This window comes from Pezoporus flaviventris, unplaced genomic scaffold (assembly GCF_033815535.1).
Source record: "Pezoporus flaviventris isolate CSIRO_AGI_PZ_B2104156 unplaced genomic scaffold, CSIRO_AGI_Pfla_v1 ptg000005l, whole genome shotgun sequence".
NCBI classification, from domain to species: domain Eukaryota; kingdom Metazoa; phylum Chordata; class Aves; order Psittaciformes; family Psittacidae; genus Pezoporus; species Pezoporus flaviventris.
The window spans coordinates 13,124,520-13,149,751 of record NW_026892553.1 but is presented as its reverse complement, the minus strand read 5'-3'; the positions used below and the strand labels follow the sequence as shown (position 1 = coordinate 13,149,751).

General features: G+C 38.2%; 1 protein-coding gene across 8 annotated transcripts in view; it reads left to right on the top strand.

Annotated features, from left to right (window-relative positions):
• Positions 1-25,232, top strand: part of TENM1 (teneurin transmembrane protein 1) — a 579,532-nt gene that overhangs the window by 339,460 nt on the left and 214,840 nt on the right. For 7 of the 8 annotated variants that reach the window (XM_061446104.1, XM_061446106.1, XM_061446107.1 and 4 more), the window contains one exon: positions 24,246-24,506. The exons of the other annotated variant lie outside the window; for it this stretch is intronic. In XM_061446104.1, coding sequence (XP_061302088.1) covers positions 24,246-24,506 — 261 coding nt within the window. The remainder of the gene's footprint in view (positions 1-24,245; positions 24,507-25,232) is intronic. 8 annotated transcript variants of the gene reach the window in all.

Genomic DNA, 25,232 nt, shown 5'->3' with positions numbered 1-25,232 from the left:
GGTCACAACAGGCAAACGCTGTGCTTTTCAGCCTAAGGCCACTGCTGCTTCAGCCTTGATTCTTTTAGCTTACTGCTGTTGCCATCAGTTCTGGTTTCTGCCCTCTGTTACATTCTGGCAATGGTGAGGATAGATAGGCAGTATAAATGTTTCAGTGCTGTATATCAGTTTCCCTAGGAAGGGAAAAACCGTATTTTGGGTGCAGAACTTGGTGGCCTGTTTTGCTGTGCTTTAAAATTCAGCAAATTTAAACTTGCCAGGAAGGAAGATTCAAACACATGTTAACTCTTAACATCATATGATCAGTCAGAACCAGTTTTGTTTATCATCACAGACAGAAATATAAGGCGTGCTGACAAGTGCTGGTAGGAAATTGTCCTGTCAGGGAAATGTCACAGTGTTTTTTTGTCATCTGTAAAATAGCAGAAGCTTTTACATAATATCTATATTCTCCTTTGATTTCAGAATGATGTAAATCCATCCAGGAAGCAAATCTGCTTTGTGTCTCTACCAGGGCCATGGAGAGTTCAATTTGGACTTTATATAGCATGCATGTTTTGTTTCAATTTCATTATTTTTAAATGACTTGTAAAGGTAAATAAGGCAATCTTTATTAGCTTCTCCCCTGAATCTGTTCTGTACAACACTAGGATAGCACTCAACATCGCACAAGTTTGTAGTCTTGTGAGCCTTCCCAGAGGAAATTGATGCCAACAGAGTGGCTGTGATTTTATTTTATTTTATTGTTTTATCCTTTTAATAGAGATTTGGAGCACTTAACAGGGTGAATTTATGACTTTGTGCTTTTAAACTTCCACAGAGTACTTAATGAAGGGAGAAATTTTATCGGGGGTGTCTCCAGATTCTTGTTGATGTTGAGAAAATGGAGCTCAAGTACCATCAATCACTGACTTAGCACTGATAGAATAGGTTAAAACAGTTCAATATCATAGCTCTGCCTGATAGTTGCTTATTTTGGAGTCTTTGCCGGTAGTATTCATGTGTTAAAGACTATCAAAATAAAGAATATTATAATGGCTATGTATTGATATGTAAACAGGACATGGTGAAATGCAGTTTTTTATTTTAGCAGCTGGAGGGCAGATCACTAGTGTAGAAAAGGACAAGAAAAAAGGTAAAAATAAGTCTCCCTGAAAGGCCTAGTGCTCTGCAGGCTTTTAGAGATGTGGTGGGTTTGAACTTTACAGCTGGGTGGTTACTGCTCTTGTTCCCAGTGTTTTCATTACGATGAGATTTATGGGTTAATGAAGGATGGGATTCTTTTTTAACATTTCAGCTACATAATTTGGTAAGAGCTGTGTATCTAGTTGTGGAAGATGATTGGAGCACAGTGCAGTGAAGCATTCCTGAATTCTGGTAGAGAAAGATAGGGACTGTTTATGCATTTTGTATTATTAGAAATTTTTTTCTCTCGTTTTCCAGTGTCAGGCATAGAAATTCTGGACTTTTAATGTTGTCTACAACATTATTTTGCTAATTTTAGAAAATCTGCTGAGAACTTAATTTAAGTATGTTTTGTACCTGCACACTTTGGAGCAGGGATGTGATGTGTAATGAATAAGTTCTGTCTGTGACGACATGAAATATATCCCTCTTAGTGGCTCATGAAAGGGACTCAGTTTTCAGTAGAGGGTGGTTTAAAGGTCCTTCAGCTTTTGGAGTTGTATACTAGCAGAAGGAAACGATAGCTAATAAGCTCCATCTCCTGCTGCTGTATGTTACACCATCTGGTCTGAGTGTTTATGAGCTTCCTGTTGTCCAAAAAAAATTTACATATGAGGCAGAGTAAAAGACTCTATACTCCTAAAGCTTAGTGCATTGTCTCCTCCTGTATTCTTTTGGAGAAATAGGGATTCCTGGTGTGCTTTGTTTGGCTGGTTGTGTTCTAATCATGGTGATGTTACCATCTCTCAGAGAAAAACGGTGAAATGAGCAGTTCCCTGTGGCTTCCTGGACTGCAGCCTTCTCCTCTATGTGGGGAGGATCTGCAGACTCTAAGGAAAGGAAAAGCTGCACTTAAGATTCTGACCCCCTCCAGATATTCTTTCTTGATTTGACAAGTAATTGGAAGTTTCTGTCCTTGGAATAACTGGGGTGAGGAAGCTGTATGTTTGTGGCTTCATTTAAAATCTCACAGAGGGAATACTTTTTCTTCCCTTCATCAAATCAAAATACATGAGAATACTGAATGTGCAGAGAGAATCTTTTTCGACAAGGCTGAAGTGGGTGCTCCCTTCCTAGATCACAACTCTCCTACTAAAACTTGTAACCTGCTGTCACTGTTCCTGTAATGCCGCTTCCAATCTTAGAATATCTGCCATCATCTCAGTGAAAAAATGCTTCCAGGATCAAAACCAGTTTCATTCTCATAAGTAATTCTTTTGATTTGAAATATGAATATCCAAGAGAGGGGAAAAGTGAGGAAAAAAAGAAAAAAACCTACTGAGAAATAAAATAAAGAAGGATCACAGTGAATTTGCAGTGCCCTGCTAAGAAATCTCATTTAAGGAATGAAAAAAGCATTCTCCAAATGTACGCAAGTTTAACAATCCACTTGTCAGTGTACAGATACAAACGACAATCCCAATTTCTGTTCTCCTCTCTGAATCACCATTTTCCCATGGTGTAAAATACCAGAAATCATAAAATTAAAAATCAGAAGGAGAGAGTAACCCAGCCAGTGTAACAGAACTGGAGATACAGCAATCCTTAGAGTAACCTGTGCCAAATACTGGTGAGGTATCTGCAGCAGAGGCTGAAACTTTGAGTTAATATGTTTTGGAATTCTGTTTGTCAAAGCCTATACATACAATGTTCTTGCTATATTAGTAGAGCCTTTTCCTACAAACTTAAAATTTCCTAAGAAGATCTGTCACAAGTTAAAAATAAGGTATGAACAAACATTAAGACAGAGTCACGGAGCATGGGAACCAGTGGACGGCTCTGCACTTGTCTTGAGAGCTGTGTGAACATACGTACTCTTACTGTGTCTTTTATGTCACTCTTTTTGAAACAAAGAAGAGCTGTCATATTTTCTGGACCTAGAAATCTGGTTTGCTTATCTTCATTTATAGAGCAGATGCTGAAACAAAATAACATTTCTTCCCAGGGTTTCTCAATTATGTTATCTGTCAGAAGATTTTGTACCTCTCAAAGTAAAGAACTGTCAGGAAGTAGCTCAGTGAGTTGATGACATTGCTGCATATCTGGATAAGCAGGAGGGTGGGTGTATCCTAACACATTTAGAGCTTGAATTAGTATTTCTTTTTAGAATGAGACTGTCATGGTTTAACCCCAGCTGGTAATTCAGTTCCCACAGTTGCTTGCTCACCTTCTCTTCCCCCCTCCCCAGGCAGGATGGGGAGGAGAATCAAAAGAGTGTAAACCCCGCTGGTTGAGATAAAAGCATTTTAGTAACTAAAGTACAGTATAATACTATAATAATGATAATTATGATGATAACAATGATAAGGGAAATAACAAGGGAAGAGAATATAAAACTAAAAGCAGAAAGGAAAATAAACAAGAGACAGCAGTGAGGCGCAATAGAATTTCTAACCATCCGCATACAAGTACCCAGCCAGACCCAAACAGCGGTTGGTCCCTTCTGGGTAACTACCCCCATTTTAGAATCATAGAATCATAGAATAGTTAGGGTTGGAAAGGACCTTAAGATCATCTAGTTCCAACCCCCCTGCCATGGTCAGGGACACCTCACACCTAAACCATCTCACCCAAGGCCTCGTCCAACCTGGTCTTGAACACTGCCAGGGATGGAGCATTCACAACCTCCCTGGGCAACCCATTCCAGTGCCTCACCACCCTAACAGGAGAGAATTTCCTTCTTATGTCCAGCCTAAACTTCCCCTGTTTAAGTTTTAACCCATTACCCCTTGTCCTGTCACTACAGTCCCTAATGAAGAGTCCCTCCTCAGCGTCCCTATAGGCCCCCTTCAGATACTGGAAGGCTGCTATGAGGTCTCCATGCAGCCTTCTCTTCTCCAGGCTGAACAGCCCCAACTTCCTCAGCCTGTCTTCATACAGGAGGTGCTCCAGTCCCGTGATCATCCTCGTGGCCTCCTCTGGACTTGTTCCAACAGTTCCATGTCCTTTTTATGTTGAGGACACCAGAACTGCACACAATGCTCCAGGTGAGGTTTCACAAGAGCAGAGTAAAGGGGCAGGATCACCTCCTTCGACCTGCTGGTCATGCTCCTTTTGATGCAGCCCAGGATATGGTTGGCTTTCTGAGCTGCAAGTGCATACTGAAGAGGGCTCATGTTCATTTTTGTCATCAACCAGCACCCCCAAGTCCTTCTCCACAGGCATGACATGCTGTGGTACGGTTTGGGTCAGGTGTCCCATCTCTGCTTCCTCCTGGCTTCTTGTGCCCCTCCTCCCTGGCAGAGCATGAAGGACTGAGAAGTTCTAGATTGGGATAAGCACTACTGAGCAACAACTAAAACATCAGTGTGTTATCAGCATTGTTCTCAGTTTAAAGCCAAAACACAGCACTGCACCAGGTACTGGGAAGAAAATTAACTCTATCCCATCTGAAACCAGAACTCTCAAATCCTTCTGAACTTAGTTCTGTAGGTATTCATAGGAAATAAATTGTGGATGTGGTTTTAAATCCAAGGTTCTCCTTTCAAAGTTTCAGTTTTAGTGGAAGCTGCTCAGAAATCTGTTTCCTGCTGACTGTCAGTCATTAGGAATGCTTTGCAAGTGACTGAAGTACCTTTCGCTCAGATGGAAAAAACAGCATGGAAGGAATAAGGTAATGTTTAACACCAGCGGACCAATTCTTTCACCACCACCACCCTCCCAAGCACCAGTTACACAAGAAAAAAATGAATACTGAATGAAGTTGATATAGTTGCTTCCAGCTGTTACCACAGGAAAAATAGTCTGAGGACCTACAGAAGTCACATATCAAAATATAAACAGTTGCTGTGAAAATCAGCAAGCGATTATAAAGCTAGGGAATTCAAGTTATAATATTAGCACAGTGATTAATGAGACATAAATGTTAAGTTTTGTAAAATTCTTGAAAGATTAACTACACTTTATTTAGTATTAATGTACTGGAATTCGTAACTGCTACGCAAGTTGATCTGTAAGAAAGAACCTTGGTGACTGGATTGTCTTTAATATTGTGCTCAGAAACAGTCTGTTACACAAGTACTAGGCTTTTTTTCTGGTAACTGAACATGGTAGTATCTGAAAAGGTAGATTCAGTGTTGCCATGGACTTCATCAGTGCGCTTATTAGCTTCACACATCAGTTTTGAACTTCCAAGAAAAATCCAGTCATGTTACCATGCTTTGCAGATGGTAGAGAGCTGTAAAGGAAGCTGTTATTAGCTGAAGAGAAGCAGCATCAGGTTATGGTGCCCATGGTCCCTGGAAGTGGGACAAGGCTGTTTTTGAGACTGAAGTGCTAAAACCAGCCTTCCTGCATACCTGGGAGTGAAGAAGAATCTGTATCTCCCTGCTGTTAGCACTTCCTTAGTACAGAAGTGTAGTGTGAACTGTGTAGAGCTTTCCTTGCAAAAAAGCTAAAGGGGAGGTGCTATATTTCATTATTCAGCCATTGTTTGTATCACTTGACTAGTAAGGCATTTTTCCTGGAATTAACATCATAAAAAACAAATAATAATGAAGAATGAATCAGCTTTAAAAACCTAGAGATGCTCATATTCCCCTTTATGTAGATGACATTTCTAAACATCACAAAGCCTGGGTAATGTGATTATGTGAATGTGCCCCTGCTGCCCTTTGATCAAGCAGGCAATAGAAGTGGCCTATTAGAATGGGGGAATGTAATCGATCCTCATGCTTACAAAAATATGTAGTGTTTGCTATTAGGAAGTTACCACAGAAGGAAAAAAATGAGTGTAATCTTAAAAACTGGGAAAAAAAAATCATTGCAGGTTCAAGAACGGTTCTGCAAAATTTCTGGTAATAAAGATTATTTTATTTAAGCTAACCGAGGTTAATCTAGTTTTATCTGTTGTGGTTTTTTTTTTTTTAATTTATTTGAATTTTAGTTCTCCCACTGAACGGAGAATTCTTTATGTGCTGAATTTGCCACACTCTTTCTTGCTAATTCATACATAATTTAAGATTACTTCCTTTCAAACAAGTGAAGACACCTTGGTCTGAAAGTGACCTAAGTGAGAGAATAAATGGCCCAATGTGCTTAAATTATGTGATTTATGAGAAGGTTTTATTTAAGCTTTCTAACAGTTCACCAGTATTGATGGGTTGGGCTTTCTGGTACAACTGTACAGCTCCTATGGATAACAATATAAGCCGCAAAATATTTGCCAGAAATTCTAAAGCCTCCCTTGCTTCTAAGTATTTTAATAGGATGAAAATGGTTGGCATTAGAAGTACATAAAACCTTGAGTTCGTTCCTCTTTGTTTTAAATTACAGAGCAAAGATTGTTCACATAGGATTTTCTTAACAGTATAATGTATTAAAATGTATCCTAGAAGTAGATTTTGTTATATATTAAAGTTACAGAACTAGAAATGCAGCTAACATAGTGATCATTTATGGGTAGTCTAATTTCTTAATTCATTGAAATTATTAGTCTTTTTTTTTTCCAAGTCTTCAAAATGGAAACTCACTTGTGCTTTCACTGGTTAACTGCACAGTTTTGTACTTGTACCATCATGCAAGAGGCTTGCATGATTTGCTTCCGTGGAATTACAGAATCAGCTAGGTTGGAAAAGACCTTTAAGGTCATCAATTCCAACCGTTACCCCAGGACTACCAATAAACCATGTCACTAAGAGCCACATCTACATGGTTTGTGAACACTTCAGGGAGAGTGATAAGGTCCCCCTGAGCCTTCTCGTCTCCAGACTAAACAACCTCAGTTCCTTCCTAGTAATTAAAGAAATTAATTACATAATTTTTATTTTAATAGTAGAAATCAAGGGATTGTCTATTGCCCTACGTAAAATTAGTTATTCTGTTCGGTGAGGAATTAATTTCACAATATCTCAATGATGTTTTCCTTTTGTTGTTTATGTGAGAGTTTTCATATTCATTACTACAAATATTTGTATAAATACAGAAGGGTATGCATGTAGTATTGACATAGTACAAGTTCTGCCTGCATTGATTTAAGATGCAAGTCTTGTACCTACCCTGTTTAGTCCAGAAAAATGGGCCAGAATTGTTTTCTGAGATTTCAGTGGAGATGCAGAATATTAAAGAAAGTGCAGAAATCCAAAGTGTTTGCACATGCTTGTGACTTTGGACCAGTTTGGGGTTTGTCTTTACAATCAGAGTCAGTTATTAAGAGTTTAAGTAGATAAATATTTGAAATGCTGTCTTGTAGTTGCCCCCAGAGGTATTCCCCTGTGCTGCTTGGAAAATGTGCCAGTAATTTCCTCTTGCTGTGGTTTTTTTTTTCCCTCATTCCATTTTTGGGGATGGATTACAACATTCATTTGACTTTCTGAAAGGAAATACAGAATTTGTGAATATAAGAGCATGGTATGGAAAAATCCTTGTATTTCAGTTGAGAAATGAAAAAAGGAAATTATTTGGGTGTTCTTACTGGATAAATCTTCATTTATGTGAGCATATCTTGGATGACCATCTTGCAAGTTACCCATTGTAAAAATAATGATGACCATATGGTACCTATCTGCATGGCCAGCATTCCTGTTGTGACTGCCATCACAGAAAGTGTATCTTTGTCCCCTTGCTTGAGAATCTTTCTGTGAAGATACAGGACAAAATCAATCTTATATTTCTGCTTATGGAAAAAACATGAAAAACACAGGTCTGTTTTAAATACTAATCAGGTCTAATTTTAATACTGATTCTATATGCAGTCAGTCCTTTGACTTAACTAGTCATACTACTGTAAATCAGAAAATAATCTGTCTTCAGTAGTACATTACAGATTATGTATTGAAGCATGTGTCAGTATATAACCTTGAGTAGTATTTTGTCAGAAGTGTATAATTGGTGGCTTTGGAAAGGAAATATTTGTAGCATTTATTTGGTTGGTTTGGTTCACACACAGATTCTCAGAGGATTAATCGAACTGTTGATTCTAGGGATACAGTTCTTCCTGGTATCTCTGAGAATTACGTTTATAGGTGTGATGTGAATTTAAGCTGATACTGTAGTAGTGATTACTTAATGTTGACAATTAATTGTTAGCTATTGATCTGTAGAGTTGAGGTGTTCTGGGAGAAGGATGCTAATAGTTTGCTTTTAGTCCGTGCTTAGAACATAAAACTTTTTTCAGACAACTGAAAAAACACACCTGTGTACTGAATTATTTGTCCATCTTTATGTTTTAGCTGCTGTATTTTACTTCTGAAGATCTCACTGATGTGTGTTCTTAAAGTATCTCTTTGGCTTCTCCCCCACTTTTACTACTTTGATGTTTGGCTTGCTTCCCAGGGATGGCACCAGGACAGGAGATCAGTGGTAGCTCTGGTCAGCAGGCTGGATCACACCTGCCTTCCATATGACTTCAGAGCAGTCATCCAGATGGTGATGAACTGTGTGTATCTTTACCCTGCCTTCCCCTTAAGATAGGTTTCATTACTTTTACTCACTTATATTCCACTGGTTTGCAGCTAAGGGTTGCCATACATGCTCCATGCTGTTCTGGAGCTAGAAAACAGAGGTAGTGTTTCCTTTTCCCTTTACTGTCCTGTAGGATTCCTCTCTGTGTTTTCAAGTCTCTGTTACTCCCTGAAGCTGTTAAATTCATTTTTGGACATGACAGGAAAAGTCCTTCCAAATAGTCCAGTCTGGTTTCTGCAATGCTTTTTTGGAAAAACAGTTGGACTTCTGGCTTGTAAACTTTTTCTTTCAGTTCTGGAGAATTTTTCTAGTCTGATAACATCCATTAAAAAAAAAAAAAATAACACCAAAACAATAAAAAATCTCAAGTTAAACTCGCCAGAGAAATTAGCAGAGGCAGGCAGCGGCTTTTGAAATGATTGCCTCTGAAATTTTTTCTTACACTAAACAAGACGTTCTCTGACAGGAAAAGATTTTGGAGTTGCAGAGGAAAGGAAGGGGTGGCCTTAGATACCTCAGTGCTATTTACTTCTTGCAGAAATACCAGCAGTAACATATTTATTGGAGTAGGGCTGAGGGTGCCCTCAGGGATGTAAAAGCTATTTAGGTAATTTTTAGCTTTGTATTTAGAAACTAACAGAGCGGATGGGTCTGCCTACTGCAGGCTGTTTCTTCAGTTCATGAATTCCTGGCACCCATCTGTGTGTCATACAGCTGCACAAGACCTCAGCACAAAGTGAGCTGTGACTGCTTTGGCCAACTTCTCCCTAACATTATTCCCACTCTCCAGTGGAGTATTATTCAGCCTTGAATCCACCCATGTGATGATTATTGGCAGCATGAAGGTTATGGTTCCTCATGCTTTAGTAATGCTCCATAATCTGTGGTATCAGATTTGGGTCAAATAGCCATCACAAGGATTACAAAACTCTTCCTTTATATAATATATATAAAGAAGAGTGGCACCTGCCACTCCTGTATGTGCTGCCTTAAATCCCACACCTGAATGTGAGGAACCAGCACAGTGGACATAAACAAGGTGATGATCTGCTGTAATTTGGTGCTCCAGTTGAAATATCTTCTGTGATCGAGTGTTCAGACATTATATTTCAGTATTTTCAAGTTTTCCTCAAGGGTTGTTACTAAAAGAAAGTAAGGGAGTTACTAAAAGAAATCTCAGTCTTTAAATTGGCTGTGGTAATGGATTTATCTAGACTGTCAATTGAGTGGAATAATGTTGCTAGTAAGTACCTATATTTCAGTTTAATTTTATGATCTTTTTAGAATTATAGAAGAATTATATGCATAAAATATATTTTAATGGTTAATAAGTCCTAAAAGAGGAAAAAGGAACATAAAGGTTTTCTTTATTTTGCGTAGATATTATTAAAATGACTATAAGTACTGAATAAAAATAGATGCAATAACAGCAGTAAGAGATCAGTCAGTGTTTGGTTAAAGTTCAGCAGCAGATTCTTTAAAAGTGAGGTATTTACTGACTTGGTGTCTTCTGCAACATTCAACACAATTTTACAGTATTTGTATTATTATTTTGCAAAAACTAGCCTCAAAATGTGCTTGAAAGCCTGCCTGGTGTTATTTCAGCCAACTAGTCTAATCAAAAGACAACCATATTAAACAGAAAAATGCTGACTTGTGAAATTTGCTGGCCAGTATCTCTTTAAGTTTTCCAGTAGCAGTGCATGAACAAGCTGTTTGTCATTCGGTGTTTTGTTTCTCTCCTGTTGTCCATTCATTCTTTCCTGGCTCTTTATACATTCCTCATTCTGAATTGAAATAAACCAGGAAGATGTAGGAAGGAGACTATGATGAGAGATGTACATACTCTTCTGAATGCATGCGTTGTGGACAGGACGATTCAAATGAATACTTTTTATTAGCCTGGTGAAAGTGGTTCTTTGTTCTGTGTTCACTTTCTTCAGTGCTTCATGGGAGCTCACTGCTCATCCTTCTTGGTTTTGAGTCATCCTCACATTCATACTCACTGAGTCCAAGCCCTTGCTTCTCTCCTTCCCCCTCCACTGGGCCGTCTATCATTAAAAAACGTTTGCTCCTAATTCAGTGCTCAGGTCTTTGTGTGCTTACTGAAATAGCAATCAGACTGGTTTATAAGAGTTCAGTCTGATTAGAGTCGAGTCAGAAAGGATCTTGCTATGTTTTTGAAGAGACATGATTTAAGCACCTGCAAACAAATGTGGAGGGTTTTTTACTCATAACCGTTTCTGGATGTGCTGTGTGCATCCTTTGCCAGTTCTCCTGATCAGCTGTGCTGTTTATTTCCCATTTGCTCTGTCACTGCTGTGTCTAATATTGGACACAGTACGAGATGGTGCAGCTCAGGAAATGGTGAAGCAGCTGGTAGGGAAATGAGACAGTACCAAATGGTGGATAATGTGAAAAAAGGAAAATCCACATGTGTCTTGTACTCTGTGGGGGAACTGTTTCTTGTGAAGACTCTGAACTCAGCAGGTTTGCATGGAATTTAAGAGGACAAAAAAGTGGAAAAGAGCTATAAGGTTTGTTCAAAACGTAAAGCTGTCTGCTGGAGGAAACCTTTGTATAAAAGAATGTTTAATCATTTCCTTCAATCTAAAAACAATTCCTCACCTAACTGCTATTACCTTGTACTTTTTTATATATATATATATATATATTTCTTTTTTTTCCTATGTAAAGTAGCTAACACTGACAGGAGGATAATAGGCACTAAATTCTGTACACTGTCTAGTCTCTCTAGACTGCAGATTTTGTCACAAATGGGATTTGTTCTATGTGTTGAATCAGGATTGTGAAGTTCCATGTAGTTACATATAGTTACGTGAGTATACATATGACCTGTGCTTTTCAGTATATGAAATAGTTGCTGCTACAGTCCTTCCAGAACATCTAACAGTAGAGCTAAAGTGTGTTTTTATAGAATAAAAAAAAAAATAAAAATGAGTGAGGCACTTAATATTCCTTTAGCACTCTTGTTCTTATGGCCCCAGCATAATTTGGAGTGACTCCAGTCCAGATCCAGGTGCAGGATAGGGCCCTGATTTTCCTGTCAAAGCCCCTGTCCCTATGGTGTGTGTTGAAGCACATGAAGGTTATCTAAAACAAAGGCCTATTTCTTCTTTTTTTCCTGGTTAGCTGTGGCATTAATGTTTGAATTGGTGTCTGTACAGAGACCCTTAGTAGTATACATATAAAAATGTCTTTGAACACAGTTTAATACACATTTTTGCTTGAATCTGGTATTTCCCTGGAATCTCTGTTTTGAGTGCTTTCTCTCATACATGTCCCTTTTCTGATCATGGCTTAATTGCATTTTAAGTGCCTTCTGTGTTACTGTCTCCACCACCTCAATTAGTTCACCTCCAACTGTGTGAATATTTTAATAAGGAGGCATAAAGTATTTCCAGCAATACAGAATGTGAGTTTTGCTTATCTGCCTATGGCAAGCTTTCCTTCAGGGCATGGATGAGTTTACAGAGCCACTCTAAGCTAATCTGTTAGTGCCCTTTTGGTTTGATTTAGAGTATGCTCATCTGCTGTGGAGGCTCGTAAGTTTGACTTTCCCAAGCATCATTGATCAAGCAGCTTCTCAGAACCAAGAGTTATGGTAAGCTCACAGGCTTTCTGTTTCCCATTGCTGCAGAATACAAGGTATGTTAGCTAGGAAGGAGCTGCCAGTCTTCTATTCCACAATCTATTCATATATCTTGTATTCCACAAATAATATGTCTCAAGGGCAGATGCTGGAAAAATTTAGAAGCAATTTTTACGGGGAATGCTAATACTGTGGATAATTTCTCCTCTGTTTTTCATTTTGTTAAGTTCCAAACAAATCATCTCTGTTTACGATTTCCTTCTTCAGGATTTGTCTAACAAAGCTCTTGACAACTTTTAGCTCTGGTTAGGTATTCAGTCTCCAACCATCTTTATACACATTAGCAGCAGAAATACATCCATTCATTTGATGATGAAGGAGATTTGGTTTTAGTTGTGGATAGTCAACATTACTTGTGATTTGCGTTAGAAAGAGCAGGTGCCTGCCTGCTAATTTTCAAAGGCAAGCAATCACATTGTAATGCTTACCAGTCATGACTTGTTATTTCCCAGGTATCAATTATATATTGCTTGTCTTTGTGAAGGATAAAAATGCTATGTAGTTAAATCACAGGCTGGAGTTTTCAGTCAATGACTAGAATAGCTGCTAAAATGAGTATGATATACCTAAATAAGCCATTTTGTATTTTAAACCAATTAGAACTCACTTTAAGAAAGGGCAAGGAAATCAAAGAGGTCTAGAGCAGCAAAAAAAGTGTTCCTACCCACATAAAAATATTTATTTCTTTGTGTCGTGGCTGTGTTCCCAAAATTTGGATAACATTTGGTGCTCACAGCACTTGTTTGAACTTCATGAAAATGTACAGAGGTTTTGATTTGGTGTCCTTCACAATTCTTCTCATACTTAGTTCCATTTGGTGCAGCACAGGAAAAATGGTGGTACTTCGCTGTTGGAGTTCTACGTCAAATCTTAAGATGGAAAATTTTGTAGACACCATATTATATGCTTAGGAACTTTATTATGCTGATACAAATATCTCCAATTTTCATCTTTCCTTGGTAACAATAATGTACATTTTAGGGTAAAATATATTTTAAGAACTGGCTATTTGACTTTAATAGTAATGGTGCTGCGTGATACTGATAGTTACCACAGCGTGTTTTCTGGGCATGTCACCTGAAATGACTCCACTGCTTTCAGCTGAGTTACTTTGACACGTCTTGATGATATAAAACCATGACCTCATTTTGTAGTTGCTGAAATAGAATGTAATAATCTTTATATCATTATTCATAGAAATATAATGTAGAATATATAATATCTGAAGATATTAGAAAATTGAATATAGGTCTTGGAAGGAAATCATTTAAACAGTTGAAAATCAGTGACTGTGATTGCATGTATCAAAAATAAGATACACAAAACCAATTATTTCCATTAAATTGTTTTAATATTAAACTGCAGTAGAGCTGACCTTTAAGTTTGAACTGCTGTTATTGAAATCCCTTTGCTAAACTGAACACTTGAAGAAAGAAGGGAGCAGAAGTGGTCAGAGTTTTTTGAAGGCAGTTTAATCTTGCTTTGCCTAATAAGATGGAGCATTTGATGACAAACCCCTCAAGAGTTTTTTTGGGGGAAGAGGGGCAATTTGACTGACAAGCTGTATCCCCAGTTGGCTAATCAAATGGAACAGATGTGCCAAGTTGTCTTTCATATGTTCTCATTGATGTCAGATTGGCAGCTAGATGTAATTGGATGTGAATGGAAGAGCTTGTGCACGTACACATTCTTTCTCTCTCTTCCTTGTTCCACTGTTAATCCAACAGGTGTATTTGTTGGTCTAAATGTTATTTAGCAGTTCAATCTAAATGAATGTGCTGCTTCCATACTAGATGTTAATTTAAGATCATGTAAGGTCATCTCCTTCATGTGTAAACTTTTTCAAAAGCTGGGAAAAAAAGGGGAAAAAAAAAAAGTGGAAATATGTGCACCTCTAATCCTAAATAGGGCAAAGTCAAACTGTTGAGCCCTCCTGAGCTCTAATAGGGAGCATCTTGCAGTCTCAATTAATTTTTCTTTTTCTTTAGTGGAAAAGGTGATTACATGCTAAAGAGCAATTTGGGAATTTATAGGGAATTTGAATATTTTAACAGTGAAAAACAATTTGTGTGTTGGATTTTCAAAATCATAGAAGCAAAGTTGGATTTCCAGTTTTGTTGTTGGGGTGTAACCCACTGTGTCTTGAAAGTCTCACCCAGGAGATGGTTCTAAAATGCATTATGGCACTTTGTGATCCACAATAGCAGTCTTGTCAACAGGCTTTGCTCCGGAGAAGGACTCTGATACTCTTAAATAAGAGCCCTGGGCAACCTGACCTAACTTGGCCCTTCTTTGAGCAGGGAGGTGTGCTAGTGATGCCAAAACTCCTCTTCAATTTCAGCTATTTTACAAATATTACAAATTCTATATTTGTATATCTATGTTTATATCTAATATTTCACACAAATGTGTATGTATGCATAAAAAGAAAGCAAAAGAAATATAAAATTAGGTATAATATTCTGCAAATGTTAGAGATCCCACCAAGAAAACAATGAATTTAAATTTCAAATTTTGGCAGCATTGGGCAGACTTCTTAGCTGTGGGTGTTGGGAGGCATGTCAGATGTACTTTCAGGATTGATAGCATTTGTGGTGTTGATCTCCAAGGTTTGAACAGGTTGGCTGGCAGTATGCCTGCGTTTGCTTGCTGGGACCAGCAGGACTTGGTAACACTGGAAGCTTGCAGATTGGGTTTTGTCAAACTTTTACCTGAAGAATCATAGAATCGTTAGGGTTGGAAAGGACCTTAAGATCATCTAGTTCCAACCCGCATGCCATGGGCAGGGACACCTCACACTAAACCATGCCACCCAAGGCCTCGTCCAGCCTGGTCTTGAACACTGCCAGGGATGGAGCATTCACAACCTCCCTGGGCAACCCATTCCAGTGCCTCACCACCCTAACAGGAAAGAATTTCCTCCTTATCAGAAAGGGTCAAGCATTTATGTTTCCAAAGTAATATGTGATACTACTTCTGGTTCATTATGCTTCCTGACTTCTCAAAAAGCACAGCAAATAGTTCACCCTTTAAAGCCAAGAGTGTCTCTTTACAAAGATATTCACTCTTGCTGCTGATGTCTTTCATCTCTCACTAGCAGTGTTTTCCGTTTTGATTTCCGTTAGCTATATGCTGAATTTCTAGCAGATTCACAACAAAAAAAGAACGAATACGTATTCAAATACAGTTTGATGGGTTGGAGAAGGGCTATTGCTTACATCAGATCTCTTCTTCCTGCTTTCATCTTTTTCCAGCCAGGCCCAACCATGTTCCTGGGGGTGATGGAACATGGAAGAAGCAGCATCCTCCTTCTCTACACATTGTTTGCCCAAATGTCCCGCTTGCATATTTTTCCTAACCCTTCTGCTTGTGGAGGCTTGAGAGGAAAGTAAAGCCTTACTTACTAAATTCTGCAACTTGCTACTATGACAGAGTACTTGCAAAAGGCAAAATGCAACATAAATGTATTTATGTTGCATAAATTCACATTTTTATGTGAATATAATTCACATACAACCTTCTTAGAAAGCCCCTGTAATAAAACCAAAATGGTCAAACAGAACGCCTCCTGCTTAGCGCTGAAGGTGACTATACCTAGGCTCTGAAAAGCTGCCCGGGTGGAAGTTGCAGGCTGTAGGGCTTCCAGTGGAGGGCAAGAGCCTCATGCTGAGAGCAGCTCATGGGACCTCACACCCTAGAAGAAGCTGTTGTCCTGTTTTTCCTTGCTTCTGTGATGGCAGAACAGTGACAGGAGCAACTGGTCTTCGGGCTCTTGCGCCCAAGGCACTGTTCTCCTGTTCACTCTGTAAACACAGAAGGTGATGCTGGTGGCTGCCTTACACATTACACTTCCTTTAAAGGACTTTGCCTCTACGTGCTTAGACCTCTCTGTAACACCTGCTCCACTGCCAATACTTATGCCTCATTTTCAGCATTTTTAACAATTTGTCAGTTGGAATGGGCACAAGTGCCACTTTGTCAGTGCTGCCTTGCAGAAACCTTCCCCTCGCTTGTGCTACTTCATATCTGAAATAACTCAGTCACTGACCATTCACTGAAACTGGCACAGTGTGACCAACTACCTGCCTCCAGTTGCTGTCTGCCCCTCATTCATGCCACTTCAGAGGAAAATGGGTAGCGGTATCCTTGATACTCTCTGAAGCAATCTTAAAATTACATTAGAGCTTCATACTTCTTGGTGGAAGTTAAGGTGAGGAGCTGAGTTACTCTGTGGTCAGTCTGAGTTTCTGTCTATTGAATATCCCATCAGTAAAGGGGAATGTTTCTGATAAATCCCTGTTGGTAGCAGCTTTCTAGAAGTTTTTCCATCTTCATGAAGATAGGCACTTGCCAGATGCTTACTCTGTGAGGGTCATAGGGACCTGAAGCCGAAGCGCTACCTTCTTCACCTGACCCACTAGATTCACAGAACTGTAAATTAAACCAGATTTTAGATTTCTGGAGTTTTATGTGTGTTGCTTGTAACACTACGTCAGTGGAATTTATAAAGATACCTGCTTCGTGCATTTTTATTGTAAAAAGGTTTTGATGCTCATGTATGTAAAGTCAGTGGTTTGACTGGAATTTTAAAAGGGGAACAATTTCATTCTTTTTAGATGCAAAAGGTATATTTTAAAAATATTTTCTAACCCAGAATAAAAACTGTTGGAAAAAAATTATTTCTTAAGTTCTGTTAGAAAGTGATACCTGTCATGAAACCTTTAAGACTGATGTTTGAATGAAAGTGATTCTGCTTTAAATGTAACTGCATTCAGGAGTTACTACCAGAAAAGCATCTCTGAGTTTAATTCAAGTTTATAGGGATATAGAAATAATGTGAAGGAAATTTCACTTTGAAGAATGTTAGTACACAGTTTACACTCTGTTTAATAATGATGTCAATCTTTCTTCTCTTCAGTGCTGTAGAGGCTTTGAAACAAGTTAAAAGCACACACAACCTTAACTTTGCCTGTTGAAAATTGTAAATGTGCTAAGCTAAAGCTATCAGTACTCTGTTGTTTCTCACACTGTGGTTAATCTTGAGGAAGAATATTTGTTCATATTAAACTCTTCCAAAGAGAAAATGCTGTGGATGATTTGATTCATAGTTCTGCTTCCTTTGTGAAAGTTTTGTCTTGCTTCTTTTATATATATATATATATATATATATATATATATAAAAACTGAAGAAAATCTATAGGCTAAGGCTGTGACTAGCTTTAATTTTGAAAAATTAATTACAAGAAAAAAGGATCCATCATCTTCTGTTTCCATGAAGCACATACACAAATGACAAATCTTGTAACTGAAAAATTATTTCAGTACTAAGAAACCTTTAGATTCTTCAAAGAAAATTGTACTGATTTGCTCTTAGAATAGAGTTTTTGGAAACAGAAAATATTTTCTCTTGAAAATTCTTTATTTCCCAATAGATTTTTTGCATATGGAGAATTAAATTGTAATTGAATGTATTGTAAGACGGACTTTTTCAAAGTGTATTTCAACTGTAGCATTAGAAGAACTTCACAAATGTTACAGAGGTTCTTTCTCATCTTCAATAATTAGATAATTTTTTTTTACTCTTGTCTTTAATAGGGTAGAGTTAATGTGGTCATTATTTGACATTAAGTACATTTCCTTTATCAGGAATTTAGGTTAAATGCTAACTCCTGGTATTTGCTATGATTTTATAACTGTAAAATTTATTAAAAGAGATATATATATGTAAGTACGTGCAGTAGAAATTTCTCTTTAATACAGTCTTATGCTTGGAAGTAGCTCACCTTGGAAAGCCACACTTAGGAGTAGGAAAGGCTATAGGCAGCAATACTTAAGATGTATTTAAACCTGAAGGACTGAAATCCTAGTCAGTCTAATAATTACAGCATTGCTTCCTAAATTAAACTGAGACCCACCGCACCCCCATTGTAGCTCCAAAAGCCTTCTCTCTGGCATCTTGCTAGTTCCCCTTGAAAAGCAAAATCTCTAACATGAAAAATTTCCAATAATCTGCAAAAAGATTATTCCACTTGTGTGGAAAAAGTTTGTCTATGTCCTCCCAGGATCGGGATGATTTCCATGCAGAATTTGAGAAGCTCATTTCCTTATTCATGTTGATTTTAATAACAATAAAAATAAAAAGTAATAACTGAGAACTCCTGGAGCAGTTTTAAAAATAGGTTCAGTCTGCTCCTGTCCTCTTTCTTTAAGCTTGAAGAATTAGCGTGATGAAGGGACTAAGAAGATATCTCCTGTGAGGCATGGGCTGGAACCTCATCCTCTGGTTCCTCTGGGGAAGGACTTGAGGAATAAAGAGTTTATTTTTTTCTCATAAATTTTGCAAGTCAAAGAATTTCCTGCAAGTGCAGCCTAATCCCATAGCTGCCTAATTTGCAAATTTCATGAAATTCCTTAGTGTTATAGCAGACTCCGATTCCTCTTCTATTCCTCCTTTATTTGTAATTACCATCATTTTTAACTTTGCTAGCATCTGTGGTGGTAACTGGAGATCACTGGAAGAAAATAAAACTACATCGATAAGGAAAAGTTGAAAATGTGCATTATGATGCATGTAATGGATAACTATAAAACCTCAAATAGTATCTTTTATGTGCATATTTTTTGTGTGTAATAGGTATATAATTTTTTTTTAATTAAAATATGTGCAACTGAGAATCTGTTTTGGGCTGTGGTAATAATTTAATTGGTGATAAACAAGAAATTTCTGAAGCAAATTAATAGTCAGTATAATGTGCTTTTGCAAATTAATTGATTTTTGGCCTCTTCCTCAATGATTTGCATATGAATGGTTATTGAAGCTTAATGTCTTTGAATTATAATGTCCTAGGAAAGTTGTAGCATCTTCCCAACATGGAAACAAGTGAGAACTTTGACTAAGTGAAATAGGAACACACACAGACATTCAGTCATCTAGCAGGTTGTGTTGCACAAATGACTTTATGAAGTAGCTTAAGATCTTTGCCTGTTTAATTCTCAAGTCCGGTGTACCGCCAGTAAACCATGGTCCTTAGGTGAGAAATGAGAAATTTCAAGGGCCATTGAACACAGTGAATTTAGCAGAGTGCTCAATAGCCCTCAAAATTTCTCATTTAGGAAGGTGCATATGTACTGCTTCCAAAAATGAATGTGAACTTCACTTTCCCCATTTGATTTACATTTCTTCCTCCCTTCTTACCTCCCTCCCTCTCTCTCTAAGACTCATGCCGTGAGTAGCTGGTCTGCCTTTCTTCTCATTTGGAAGCACATTCAAGGCACATGCTGATTAAACCCATTGGCACAAGTTCAGAGTGTGAAACAACATGCACAGATTCACAGTATAATGCTAGAAAATCCCAGTCCCTGCACTAGCCTCAAAACTGCATGTTTGGTATATTCTTCCCTTGCATTCCCATTACCACTCCTTCAGACACCAGCTGGTAACTAATATAAACATGATGGTATTCAGGTTAATGTTTATTATTTGCCTTTCTGGAATTCCTAAATGTAAGTTGTTAATTGTACTGGTGGCTAAGTAGATGCTGTAGCAAATAAATACTTGGTGGGTGTATCTGAGTTTTCAGTAGTGCTCTGTTGGTGAGCAAACTTGGGAGCAGCATTAGATCTGGCTGCCCGTGCAGCTGCCTGATTTTCATATCAACATGAGTGCCGTAAATAGCAAAAGCACTGTTGCCCTGTGGGGACAAACTTCTCTTTATCTGCTCGTCTCTTCAGATTTTTTTATTTTATTTTATTTTTCAGTAAAGTTGCTTAAAGGTAGAAAGAAAGAGATCTGTTAATTGAAATAGTGATTTATTTTTTTAACGCACTCAGACTTCTTTCCTTTTCTTGGTCATTAGATAGTTTACATTTCTTTATACATATCAGTGAGGAAAATAATACTTTTATGTTTAACAGCTGTGTTGCAATAGGCTCCATAGGACTCCAGAGGTGAAAGTCCTATTGTGATCTATATGATTTCAACGGCAGCCTTTTTAACTCTGTCCACAATTCCTGTGAAAAGTTGAATTTTGTATTAATGTTCCCTCACTTCTCCTGTGACTGTGTCTTTTTGGTAAGACTAACTCTATCGTTAAACCCACTTGAACTTTATCTCCTTGCGGAGATAGGTAGTATTATAGGTAATAAGGTTAGATATGCAGACTAAAAGCAGCCGCTTTTGGAATTCTAAGTGCTTTTCAGAAAATACATCCCATGAGTTAAAATAATGCAAAGGCTTGTATACTTAAGAAATAAACTATTAAGGTAATATATTGCATTACACTTCAGTTGAATATGAGTTATAGTATTAAAAAGTCTTTATTTTGCTCCACCAGAAAAAATAGGCTAAAACACTTGAGTAAGCTAGCTGCTACATTTTGAATTAACATATAGACTGAAGGGTAAATTCTGTGCTTCTTAAACATGTGTAATCTAATTAGCATTTGTGAGATTTACTGGGATCATTTTTCCCCTTGGCATACGCAATTGCAAACAGGGAGAACGTGGGCTGCAGGCTGCTAGGGGCAGACGTCTGCCTGGAGTGGACATCCATGTGGAGAAGCGCCTGCATGCTCACTCCCTGGAGCCCTGTCAGCAGCTGACATGGTTCATGAAGTTCAGAGAGTTGTAATTATGGAGAAGTTCCTCAGCTGGTGAAAACAGGTAGAAATCTGTTTTGAAGGGGGAGGCTCAGAATATACTTCTTGAGATCACAAGGTGTAATGTAGTTGACAGATCTACTCTAAGAACCCTGGGTTGCTGTTGTACTTCACATAAATCTAAGTTAAAAAAAATAGGATAATGCTGGGTTTTGAGATAGTTCAAAATTTAAAAAAAGTTACAAGACAGGTTCACTGGAGGTTATTTCTGCAGTGTGAGCCTCAGTCAAAATAGAGACCAGTATAAAGGCTGATAATTAATCCTGTTGGCTTTCTTATTTCTTGAGGAAAGAATTGTTTTTCAATATAAATTGGTCTTGATGTACATCAATAGACTACCCTCCTTTGGAACTACCTTCTCATTAGCACTTATGAGAAGCACTAAAGACCTGCTAGTCTCTTTAAACGCAACTGTCCAAATGTAGGAGTCTAATTTACTTCCCTTGAATTTTATATGGTTTTAGCAGCTGAATCTTAATTTTCTTTGATAATGTACTTCTTTAAATGGCAGTACAGATTTATTCCTCTTTTTATGTCTTCTGCTAAAGCATGTGTTAACCATCATAAATTTTTGATGGAGTGGACAGCATGGATGGTACCCCTGCATGTGACAAGCATGCTCATTGCTGGCTGTGAGCAAGCAATACCAGCAAGATTTGGCTTTCACCTTTCAGAGCAGAGGTGCAGAATGTGGAGTGAAGCTCCTGTTACTTTTATATAGTAGCTCAGCTCAGTTAAGCAGAACTTTAAATCGGCTGTTTCACCAGAAAGCACTGACTTATGGCTTTGTTAGTGAAAAATGTTTGGTGAAATAGTGGCATCCACAACCTCAATTTAAATGAACAGTGTAGTCCTTTCAGTGTGGAGTAAAATAAGCTGTTTTACATGATTCAGTCTGTATTTCCTTGATACTAGGCTCCGCGTTAGTAATCCGGGACTGCTGCTGGCTTTTTAATTCCTGGTTTATGTACAAGTCCTTTTTGCATTTGGTTTATGTGCACCATTTGGAGCCATATTTGTATAAAGATGGTTTTATTCACCGAGTACTTTCAAAAAGAGAGTGAAAAGTAGGGATGTAATGCAGCTGTGGTGTTTCAGTGTTCAAAATCAATAGCTGCACTCTTCATGTCATACAAAGATTTGGTCCGTGCTGTCTGTTAAACCAAGTGGAGCTTGTTTGTTGTGTATATAATAAATAATGAAAATGATACTTAAAAATAGGACATTTTATGAGCAACAGTGGTTTTAATTGCATCTTGGCTTTGTGAGATTGTTTCTGTGTCTCTTATATCCCGTGAGCTTTGAAAATCTCAGAAACACAGGACTTCTCTCCAGACTGCGTTTTCCATTTATTATCTTAGCTATAGGGGAAGGATAGATTTTCCCAGAAGGTCTTACAGCTTTCTCTCCGTCTTACAGATCTTGCAGTCTCTCTTGCAAGCATCTGCATAGGATTGAGAACCAGTAGCATCCAGTCTCATCTTACATTTGTGTCCACAAGCACTGCCTTAAACTACTTTTCCTCTTTTGTTCTACCCATCAGCCAAGTGCCAGTGGTAAACAGGCCCCAGAGAACATGCAGAGCACTGCATTACAGTGGTAGATAAAGTTTAAATGCCAGATATTCCCTCTACTGCAAAAGCTGTGTAGCTGCTTCTAGGCATCTTGACTATTTTCTCTAGCTGTCTCCATCTAGACTCACAGTCAGCCTTGAGGCATTTGCAAGTCTTGGAGAAGAGAGCTAGTGAAGGTGGCCTGTGTTGCAGCTTCTCAAGTGTAGGGCTGAGAGCAAGTCCTGTGGACAAGGGGAAGAGATCAGAGAGGTGATGGAACACTGTGGAGGCCCCAGATCCATCTTGCGGCTCCAAAAGGAGCAGTGAAGTCCACTGCTGCTGGGAGAGGCCAGCCAATGCTGTGACAACACCAGGGAGACAGGGTCACCTTCCAGGACTCTTGCACTGGGAAGTGTGGCCATGGCCACTTCTTTCTGTTTGCTGCCCACCTTTTTCCTCTGCCCTCTAGAAAAGAGGTTGCCATTTCCTGAGCATAAAACCAGCCTCTGTGGGCTGTCACTACAACTGAGACGTTAAGGAATGTTTTGACGGAAAGATACAGGGAGATAGATGACTCAAAATTGAGCCACCTCAGCATATTCTGCTTAGCACTTCTTTTGTAGTTTTTGGTTCATACCTTCAAGAAAATACCAGGGCTTTTTGTTATTTGGGAGAGTGTGCTTAAAGTAAGAACTGTTCCTCTCACTGACTGGTAAGTGGATTAGTTTGGCAAATTAAAGCTTTAGTTAGGATGACAGTAGAAGAGAGTGTTTGTCCTCAGTCTCTATCAATGAACTCTTGTCTCCAGTGTTTCTTTTCTAGAAATTGGAAGAATACTGTATGCATGTTTGATATTGTATTTAGTCTCTCAAGATGGCATCCCAGGTCTGCTGTTCAATTAGGGAGTGTAGTTCTCTAATCCTTATTTAATTAGAACTCCTTGTCTTACTCCCTGGGAGTTGCATTTGTAATTGGATTCTCACAAGTGAGAATATGCAGAGGCTACCTCAAAGGGAAGTTATAATTTGATGATGTGTGTTACTCACCTGTAGTTCTTCGAGAATGTTTCCTCTGCATATTCACATGATGGGTTCTGTCCATATTCTGTTTGTTACTGGAATTCTACTGCCCTACAGTTGCGGTGTTTAATAAGAGTAACTGAAGTATGGAGCACTGTACAACTCTTTAAAATCTCTGATTGCTTGGTGTCATCAGATGGCACTTGTACAGTCCTAGTAGTCACTGCTCTTCTAGGAAGTTCCTGTAGGTCACCAGCACTGGAGAGCCAAAACCCACTGCTGTGAATATGCAAGGACAGCACTCTCAAAGAGCAAGTCAATGGTAAGTTCCTTTCATTGTCTTCAAATATTTCAAATGTTGCTTTGTTAGTTCTCTGTTTGCAAATTTGCTGTGCATTATTGAGATTAATTTTACTGCTGTTGCCTTTCTGGCAAAAACCAAGAAAGTGTCTGTATTTGTGAGTACTCACTTCAGTTGTAAATTGATGTACTACTATCAGCATGTGGGTGTGTACACATATTTGAGCTATAATATATTTCTATCAGACAAAAAGGCACAATTACAGTGCAATATTATAGATTTTTGAGTCACACACTTCTAGTTGTATTAGATTAGATAGCACAGTGAGTTGTTGACAAAAGAAAGTCTATTAATAGTATTAGCCGTGTTAGTTCTCGAAACTGATTCTCCAAAAGAAAACCAAAGGTAAACTGCTTTTTGCTTCTAAACTTTCTTCTGAACTTTTGTTTTTTCCAGACATGGAATTCTGTGAGACTCCCCATATTCTGTGCTCTGGCTATCAAACAGAGTTACATGGTGTAGCTGAGCACAGTTACCCACTAGAGGCGGGCTCAGATGTGGATACTGAAACAGAAGGTGGTGCATCCCCGGAACATGCCCTGAGGATGTGGATGAGGGGGATGAAATCAGAACACAGCTCCTGTTTGTCAAGCCGGGCAAACTCAGCATTGTCCCTCACTGACACTGACCATGAAAGGAAGTCTGATGGGGAGAATGGTAATAAAGAAATGCATCTAATGTATTGAATAGAAGTAGTAATTTATTTGAAACTTTCTTCTACTTAATTTTTATTTTCCTTTTTGCTTTATTTTGTTTTGTTTTCTTTCTTTCCCCCATTCCTTTTTTAGGTCTCTGTATTATAAGAAAGGTGAAAGGGTTGTTTGGTATGTGTGTTGCAATTATAGTGTAGATGGAAAGTAAGTCAAGAAAAATGAAACAATGCTTTTGTTAAAACATCGTTCTTCTAGAAACTGCTTACTGTCCTACATTCTCTATTTTTATGCCATAGGACATTTATCATTTGAGCTTAGTGGCCTATGAATTAGGTTCTAAAATAAATCTGTACGTGCTACATTTATGTCATGTTTTGTGTAGAACTGATCCTGCATGTGCTGGCTTCTGGGCATAGCTTTAAGACTACAGTCAGGTGACTTCAGAAAGGCAACCTGGAATCCTAGATGCTCTTTTTACCTCTAATTTCAGGCTACACCTGAAGACATGCCCTTATCAGCAGGACAGAGTGAACAGGTCTTCATCGTCTCAGTTCTGTATATCTCCGTATATGGCAGATGGGTTTTGGGGCTAGGTTTTGCAGGGGGATTGGGTTATTATTTTGTTTTTAAAAGAAAAAAAAATTCTCTTTCAGGATGCTTTTACTTATTTGTTTCTCTTGTGATTTAGTGTGTAACAAAATTAATGAAAATGTGCTCTAAATGTTTCCTG